The sequence below is a fragment of the Sparus aurata genome, chromosome 11 (assembly GCF_900880675.1).
Source record: "Sparus aurata chromosome 11, fSpaAur1.1, whole genome shotgun sequence".
Taxonomy (NCBI): domain Eukaryota; kingdom Metazoa; phylum Chordata; class Actinopteri; order Spariformes; family Sparidae; genus Sparus; species Sparus aurata.
The window spans coordinates 8,776,732-8,786,331 of NC_044197.1; the positions used below are offsets into that span (position 1 = coordinate 8,776,732).

The following is a 9,600-nucleotide window of genomic DNA, read 5'->3' on the forward strand; positions in this document are numbered from 1 at the left end:
TAAATAACAATCAATCTCAGGGAACAGTTAAGACACAACTTGATCTGTGCATCTGTGTCTGTGTGTGTGTGTGTCTGTGTGTGTGTGTGTGTGTGTGTGTGTGTGTGTGTGTGTTTGTGTGTATTGTTATGACATAGCTACAGATCCATTACCTTCACTTGTCAATTTGAGGCCAGTTTTGGTCTCTGGAGGAAACTTTTGTCACACTTCTATCAGTTCAAGCTGCAACATAACCTGTTGTTACAGAACACTCTTGACACCTTCTACATTACTAAATGTATAATAGAATTATGTATAGATATTACGATGTTGTCACTTGATATGTGTGTGACTCCGTGTCTTTGGAGAGACGGGAAGCTTAAGTGTCTTTGTTCGATTTTTTGCATCAGTTAAGCCCTCTAGTCCGTTCATTTGGATAAACGCCTCTTCCAGCAACAAGAGTGCATCCACAGTGTGTGTGTTTGCGTGTGTGTGTGTGTGTTTGCAATCTCCATGGATCATAGAGAATGAGTGGCTCAGGGCCAGGTCGACTTGTTAGCGGACATTGTTCGGCCAAGAGTGAAGAAGCAGGTGAGCAGGAAGCTGGCTCGGTGGCGACAGCACGGTCACAATCATTTGTGAAGGTCGTTTCTTTCATTTTCATAAATCTTAATGAATTATATCAACAGCGACTCCTCTAAAATAGCTTCGTATTTCCTCCTCCGCCTCAGTCTTAATATACATCTTAACATTTAGAGAGGGCACACACTCATCAGCCTTCAAATAAACACTGCGATGACCTCTGGAGGGGGTTTTAAAATACAAACAGATGCCTCGGATGCTCTGAAATTTGTCGCACAGCCCACTTCACAGTGCTGCGAGCCCACACGTTTAACTTTATCTTTAGGTCACTGAAGCCATGGGCGCGAGTATGTGTGGCGTTCCACATATCTGGCGACAGAGTGCAGAGGTTAGCCGAGGTTCATGACAGACCCTGGAAGTAGCTACAGGGTCAAGGGTCGAAGGTCAGGGATTGTGAATTACATCTCGGATTATACTGTAGAATTCGAGAGCAGGGTCACCGACACACTGCCCAGGACATCTGCGAGTGTGTGTGCCTGTGTGTGTGTGGCTGTGTGGGTGTTACAGTGGATTACTGTGGTCCCGCTGGTAACTTCACCAGAGCTTTTCTCAAACATTTTTTTTAAGTTGTCGACCACAAAGGCCTTTTAAAAAATGCTCCCGCAATCCAAACAAACAAACTCGGCGGCGTAAAAACCACCCAGGCTTTTTTATCCACACGCGTAATCACTGTTTAGGAAACATACGTCCGTGCACATGCACACGCGTACACTGATACAGATGTTTGGCCCTAGATGTCAGCTCTTTGTTTCAACAAGCTGCTGATGTGCCTCACACAAATACACAATCGCGGACACACACATACACACACAGGAGTGGCTGAGGTCAGCAGAGTGGTGTGCAGAGTGAATCCCTGTCCTTTTTCCCCCCTCTGTGTGAATGCTGCAGCGACCGGGGGGCCGCTGGCTGAAACATGTGCTTACTCAGAGAGATTTTTATTCACAGGAATAAATGCCTTTTACACGCAGGCATCCGTCGGGACACTCTCTAGGGGACTTTTACCAGCAGGCACCTGCGAGGGCAGCCTCTCAATGCTGCTGCTGCTGCTTCTGCCTCTGTGTTGCCGTTGGCTGGTAGGCACATTTGAGGAGATGTTGGACTCAACATTGTTTGGTAGGAAATCGACTTTGGTCCACATTAGCAAGTCGAGAAGGCTGGAGGACTTTTATAATGTGTTGGCCACACTGTCAGGTGAAAGAGGAGAACGAACGCACAGCTGCTCCAATGAGGGGAAACCTGAGCAGTGCCCAGGGGCCAGATCGGGCTACTAGGCTGGTTGGTTGGGTGGCTGGCTGGCTGGCCGGCTGGGCGTTTCTCTGTTGTTTCCATAATGGCATTATTACCCTCTGGGACAAAAGCCTGGCTGAGGAGGAGAGGGCCGTGGAGTCTTTGAAACCCGACGCCACCCTTTCTACTCTTCCCCTCAGCTCCTCCTTCAGTATCCTCCTCACCTCTGCACACATTGTGGACCTGAAGACTATTAAATTGCAGCCACAGTGTGAGTGGTCTGCATGTTGTTCTTGTCGTATTCCAGCGATCCTCTTCACTGTATGTAAACAGGATAGGGCTCAGTGGCTGCAGCACAGATAAGGGCCAGCGCCAATAAAGATGCTGAGCTGATTACTGCCACAGCGCTGGCCACAGCCGAGCAGATAAGCACTACGGCCCGCAATCCAGTCGACACTGCTGCTAGGAGGAGCACCAACGGCCGTAAACCACTGACAGATAATCAAGTGGCCTTGAGAGCTCAAAGCTTAGAAGAGGAGGCTCTCTCTCTCTCACTCTCTCATCTCTACCTCATTCACTCCGTCCCTCCCTCCATTTCATCCTCCTTCTGTCTGCCACTAGCCGGCTGGGTCCTCGTTAACGAAACAAAGAGTGCTGAGATGCATCAAAAGGGGCATTGTTCTCAGTGAAACAGTGAAATCTCCCTGACCCCCAACCCCCCATCTCTGGATGCGCACACACACAAATACAGAGGATTGTAGTGGGCAATGTAGTAAGGGAAAGTGACAGACAGAGGGGCCTGTGTAACAGCAGGGAGGAGGCCCAGGCGAGGACAGTGTGGTGTTACAGAGAGACGTAATGAGGCCTCCTGCTCGCAGCCCGCTGGCTACGATGAAGCACTGATGTACAAGATCAACTGCTCTCATTTACATCCGAGTGCTAGTAGCATTGTTGGCGTTTGAAGCTGTGTATTCCAATGTTAATAATCATTCTATGATCCTAGAAAGTGTGAAAACCTCCGGTAAGGGGTTTATGAATCAGCTCAAACAGGATCAAACACAATATTCATTTTTATAACACCCGTTAAGAACTCACACACAAGCGTAAACAAACTGAATGCCAACAAAAGTTTATGGTCGGGTCCAGCCCAGTAATCCTGATTTATCTAAATAAGCAGTTTGACGGTGTAATTATAGATAAGAGAGTGAAGAGAGAGGCAGAAGTCACAGAATTTTTACTACAGTATTGTTGTCGAAATGTAAACTACAAGCTGTTGTTCACTGTTCACAAGTTTAGTCTTTTATTGTGCAATTGAATTGTTTTGCAAGGAAGGAGGAGGCATTGGGAAACGAGTTAAAAGAGATGAATGTGTCTGGTTTGTAAACCAGCGTAAAGAGACACAGTCACATCAGTCAGCCCGATGCCTTCGGCTTGCCCTCGAGAGCCACATGGGACACACAAACACACAAGTGGAGCCACAGATGCCTTACACATGCTACCCACACACACACACACACACACGTCGCAGACATATGCATACACATACTTTGCCCTTCAGGCCATACAGTCCACCTAATGACAGCTCTGGGCGCCTTCTTTCTCCCTCATAAACCCCAAGGGGACGCACACGCGCACCCTCACACCCACACACCTCTAATCGCAGCCCTGCGCAGACACACACCCCGGGGGTTTGTCATTTAACTCCTGCACCAGCAGAAACCAGCCACATGTCACAGTGACGAACTTAAAATGTTGCAGTCTGACCACAATGCCACCACCGACCGCCATCACGACATACAGAAATATACGTCTACACATTTGAAATTACACACATTCTGTTGGGACCAGTGGCCCCGTGGCCACAACTGTGGCTGATCTTTATCTTATTATGTCATGCAATGATGGTCATCTGCCAGAGGACATTCCTCACCTTCTACAGAGCCCTGACCTCGCCTCGTCCTGCAGCCACAACACACATCCCAACCCACCACAGGCCTCCCGATAAAGCCCCCCTACAGAACGCACAGGCAAGCATACAGTGATGTAATCATACCGTAAATACCATATCCGACTATTGTCAGAGCTGAATCTTGAGACTGATGTTACATATTGCTGTGTGTGCGTGTCCATTGAATGTCTGCACGACGCCCTCGGCTGTATGTGAGAGCAGGAAATGTCATACAGAGAGCACTGCGGGCCCTTCTCCTATATGAGTCTATTTTCTGCTTGACCTCTGACCCCATCCTGACTAACTGAAGAACAGACTGACAGGGAGAATCAACGTCGGGACTCAAACACATAGAAAATGCAAACAACTATAGTACTTCTTATCAATAGATACAAATGGTCCTGGTGGGAGCTAGGGACAAATAACTCGGCTACTAGTAGAGAGTGATGGATTTTATCGACTGAACAGCCAAATCAGTGATGCTTGACATGACAGGCGTCATGGTGAAATGAGCACATTGGCATAATAGCTGCTACAAGTAGTCGATTAATTGATTAGTGATTGGGAGGGGTGGTGGACTCCGAGGGGGTGCACAAAAACTAAAAGGGCACCAGCTCTATGTGATGTGGTAGTGGTGCGTAAAAGGGCACTGAAAGAGCACCACGGAGGGCACTTTATCATGTTTTATCTGAAGGGACTTTTTCAAACATGGGGCCACCAGATGGACCGATTCCCCCCTTGAGTCCACCAGTGATCCGAAGAACATTTGTTGCAAACTAATGGATTAATTGTTAAAGACCTTTTTCAAGTAAAAATGTCAAACACTCGCTGGTTCCTGCTTCTTAAATATAAGGATTTGCTGCTTTTCTGTGTCATAAAACTATGTAAGTTCTGGACTGTTATTTGGACAAATACGCTTTTTGAGCTCAGGGAAACTGTGATGTGCATTTCACACAATCGTTCAACATTTTCTGGACCAAATGATTAATCGTGAAAATGATTGGCAGATTAATCAGCAAGGAAAATAATCATTAGTTGCGGCCTTAGTCTGCATGTTTATCCCACCTCTCCTCCTCTCTTTGGGCATCTGTATCCAGCCAAGTAGTAGTTCTCATTCAGCTCCTACTCTGAACACACTGACTCGTGCAGAATATTTGCCCTTAGATTAAGGTCAGCTGCTTTGGACTGGAGCCTGTGTTTGGGGTTGTGTGTGAGGCCCCCGCCCCACACGCTGCCAGTTTGATTACAGTTCACTATTAAGACACTTGGCAAAAACTACTTTTCTATTTATCTGTCGCTACAAATACAAAATGAACCGGATCGTATATTGTTTGAGTGTTTGACCACTAATGTATGCCATTTCTCTTCGGATAAGGAGAGCGGAGACAAGCTCGAGTGGAGAGGGAGCAGAGAGGGAAGGAAGGGGGGAGAGGATGGAAGTGGGCTGTGGGGCAAAAAAAAAAAAAATGGACAGGATTTCATTTCACAACCACACCTACCTCCGACCGACACTACCTTTCCGTTTCCCACCCTTTCCTGAGCACCACTTTGCACACACACACACACACACACACCATGCACCCTGGTTCACTCACTCCTGAAATTGCACCAGATGTCACATCAAGAGTCTTTAGCCACTGCGCTGCAGCCAGATGAAGAATTTGAGAAATTCTGGAAAATATTTGTAGAGCGGCTCAGGACTGAAGTGGCTGAGGCCTGAGGAGGTAGAGGTTAAACCTCTCCAGCTTTAATGAGGGGCTGTGTGACTGACTGCTGTAATGCTATAGCAGCTAATGGGGAGGCAGGAGTCGGCTACGGCCATATAGGGTTAATGCTCCAGGGCCGGTTATGAAGCTGATTTCCTCGGGCCAAAAGGTTACACTCCTCTCCCCTGCTCATAACATCTGTCGCTCGTGGAGAAGTCACGTCACCGAACACCTGACTGTATCATCTGAGATGCTGATGGAAAAAGGGCTCTCTGAGATAAGATGCAATATTATATGAGCTGTCGTCACCATAGCAACATCCAGACAGATGTTGTTGTGCTTTAACATCAACTGACAGCAGTTAAAGTCAGCGGAGACCGCTCTGGACAACCTATGTTTATATTCTGCAAAAAAAAGGCCCCTGCAGCTCTGACTGTGAAAGGCTTCCAAACCCAGACACACACTTGTGAATGCGCCCAAGCAAACACACAATGCATAATCTCCTTTGCATTGTGTAAAACTTAATCTGGGTCTTAGGTGAGGCTACTTTTAGACGTATGGTTTCCTGAAAGCTAAAGTGGGTGACAGAGTGTGTTCACAGTAAACATCCACTTTAACGTGGACGACAAGTAGACGGCCGCGCTCATGAGGGGATTGGGAAAGCGAGAAGAATGAAATTCTGCAGCCCGCGGTGAGGTTGGCGTATTTATAGCAAGTGTATGGTGTTTGTGTGTGTGCTCCTTATGGCGTCGCTAAATCAACTCCGCTGCTCAGCGAGAGTGGAACCCGAGCCAGAGCAAAATCAGCAGATGATTCTTGAGCTCAGCTGCCAGAACCAAATGCTGTAACTCGGGAGTTGATGCTGGGTGAGTGTGTGTGTGTGTGTGTGTGTGTGTGTGCGTATACATTTTTTTCATTAGCATTCTGGTCCCGCTGTGTTTATGCATCATTAGCCTTGATTAGCAGAGGCAACATAAGGGGGAACCCTTTCTTTAGCTTGTACACATGTGCTGGTGTGTGCGTGAGCAGAGATGGCCTCAGATGTCCTTTATGCAAACAGAACAATTACCCGTGCCTGAGGGCAGGCTGATATACAGATATAACCCTAACCCAATAACAGAAAGGTGTCACTATCCAACATTTGCGTGTGTGTGTGGCACCAGCTGGCAGATAGGAACTAATTAAAGGTAATGAGATTTTTATGCATTAACAAGCTGTGTAGTGTACACTGACCTTTATCTGATACGCACACAGAGCCCATTCAAGATTATTCTGAGCCCTCCACACACCCCGCATTCCTTGTCTCTCATTCAGGACCCCCTGATACCCCCCCCCCATTTCTCCTGGCCTTTCTTCTTCTTCTCTCTTTTAACCCCCCCATCCCTCCACCCCCCATGTGTAACCCCCCCTCCCCGAACCACTAAAGTGGGCCAACCAATCATCAATGAGCAGCCAGATTGTGTTTAGCATGACAAAGGAGAATCGTTGTGCCCTTTTGAGTTCGTGTGTGTCTTTACATGCATGCGTGTGTGTGTGTGTGTGTGTGTGTGTGTGCTTGTGTTTCCCCCCCTAACATGGCAAAGACTGTAGAGCCTTAACCAGCAAAAGGAAGTCGGTTTGCGCAGGAAATTCGCTCCACATGCGCTCAAAGCTCATCTACATTTATAAGGGTGCAGATGAAACAGCGTATCTCAGTCTGAGGTTCTTTAATAAGCAGAACCAATATAAAAGGCCGCTGGAAAAACTTTGCGCCTGTCAGGCAGATCTGCTTCTACTACACAGTGGAGTTAATCTGCACCATTTGTAACATCCTGGGTCATAAAAAAGTCCTGTTCCTGTGTGGCAGTGTGGCCTATTTTGTTACTACTGTTGATGCTTCAGTTTCCCCATACGAAGCTGCTGCTGCTGCGGCGGCTCCCACCTGCCTCTCTAAAGCCCGGTCAGCCACGCGTCCCGCCTCTCCACCTCTCTCCGTTCGATCGGAGAGGCATTCCCCTGCCACAACACATGCTTAAGCAATTATTCCACGCAGTCCCCTGGACAGAGAGGGAGAGAGAGGGCTCGGGAGAAAGCTGGAGAGGGAGAGGGAGAGTCATTTGAAGTGGAGTGATCAGGGGCAGCTGGCCAGGGATTTGCAGGGTTCTGGGAGAGAATGTGTAGAAGTTAAAGCGCTACTCCCATAATCCTTTTCCAAAAGAGAGAAAGGAGAGACTGGGGGACTGAAAACAGAGGGGAAGAGAAAGGGGGGCCGCTGGAGCTTGAAAAGGACCGGGCTACAGTGACAACAGCCAAAAAACAAACCAGCTCTCAAAGCACACACACACATTGACAGTGGACACTGAATCTGGATGGGGACGCTGGCGGAATAACAAGTTACCAACACACAAAACTCCACAGCACAAACAAGCCAGTTTGGAGCAGGCGTCTGTGCTCTCCGGTGACAGTTTCATCAGCTATGAATCGACACCTTCATTACACCTCGATTTCCACTTGCATCTCTGCGTATGGACGGCTCTAGCTGGAATGGCACCTCTGGAGGTTTAGGGTCAGATGAACAAGGTTGCGAGGGCACAGGAGGGGGACTCAGCGGCTATTTAGAGGGCAGGTCACAACACTTCAAAACATTTATGCCCCAGGCTTGTAGGCAGGGGCATCCACTGATAGAGTCCAGAGTCCAGTGAAATGATCAATATGTGATGTGTCACCATGTCAGTCAGTCAGCAAAATGTCAATAAGTCCAAACTTCTCTTGCATTGATGATGTGTTTGTGATTAACACACTCCATGTCTGTGATGTCCTCTGTATTAAAAAGTGTATTTTTTGTCTCAGCGTGACAGCCTGAGCTGTTGTTGTGCGCGGCCAGCGTTGAGTTCCGCGCCTCCCCCGGCATGGGGTGGTGTGTTGGAGCTGGATGATAAGTAGCTGTTGCAGATTAAAGTGTCTTGTGGTCACAGATAACAGGCAATACTTTTAAAACGATAAGGCTTTTATTGCCAATCATTAGAAATCGCGGGTCCTGTTTAATGCGTTTACTGTTTTTGTTTTGTTTTGTTTTGTTTTGTGTCACTCCAGCAGTGTAGTTCAAATAAGCTGATGTAAGCTATAAAAAAAAATAAACAACAATTCAAATGATGATACAGTTAATAAACTTATTCATAAACTTACCAAGTAGAAGACAGAAGATGTCGAGCGCTATTAGCAGCTTCTTCTTGCTGTTGTCAACACCATTGTTGTTGTTTAACGTAGAGGTTCCTCCGTTCCTTGTCTCTTGGGCCATTGCTTTCTCATACATGTACTTTTGCATTTGAGAACTCCCCGATTCAGCTCAAAAATCCCACACCACGCGTTAGGTGAAGAAACTCTGTCAGGCTCTCAAGTCCTTCAAAAGAAATGTCACGCACTTTAACGGGGGAAAGAAACTTCCCAACCCAGAGCTCTCGTAAAGTTTCAGATCTGCTGACTTAAACAACAAACAAAAAACAAAAACAAAAACAAAAAAAACACAGAAAGCTGTAAAAGTTTAAAAACGTAAAGAGTGTTATCTGGTGAGCGGACCCGCGCCACGGACTCAAGACAGAAAAAAATGTTGGCTGCGCTCGAAATGAATGGAAAGCCCGCTCCCCGTTATCGCTCTTCGTTCAAACACTTGGAGAGAGTGAGAATTGCGCTGTGCACCGACAGACGCTTGTTATATCAATCCTTCTTCTTCTCCTCCTCCCCCTGCTCTCTTCGAGTTCCCCCAGCTCAGCCCTCTTCCCTCTGCTAGCGGTGGATAATCACCTCATCCCTGCATGGAAAACTTTCTCAGACTGGAGCCCAGGCGGGAGCAAAGCGCACTGCGGGGACGCAGCGCCCCCGGCGGTTACGCGCGGTACGACAGGCGCACCAGAGCGACAGATGCCCGGAGCGTTTCACAGACGATATGTTATTGGATATATGAGGGTGTAGTGCTCTTTTCACCCTGACAATCATTAAAGCAATTCGTCCCTATTTTTTCCAATATGTTGTGATCTATTGATTGAAATCTTTAAATCGAACATATACATTTTTATTTATCTATTTAGGCTATTTATTTATTTATTTATTTATCTATTTAAT

At 47.2% G+C, this 9,600-nt stretch overlaps 1 protein-coding gene across 2 annotated transcripts in view; it reads right to left on the reverse strand.

The window, feature by feature from the left end:
• Positions 1-9,328, reverse strand: part of plpp3 (phospholipid phosphatase 3) — a 30,969-nt gene extending 21,641 nt beyond the window's left edge. Inside the window, exon 1 of one of the 2 annotated variants that reach the window (XM_030434166.1) lies at positions 8,668-9,326. In XM_030434166.1, coding sequence (XP_030290026.1) covers positions 8,668-8,806 — 139 coding nt within the window. In that variant the 5' untranslated portion in view covers positions 8,807-9,326. Of the gene's footprint in view, positions 1-8,667 lie in introns of both variants that reach the window. The other variant, XM_030434167.1, reaches the window with a different exon arrangement.
• Positions 9,329-9,600: the final 272 nt, after the last annotated feature.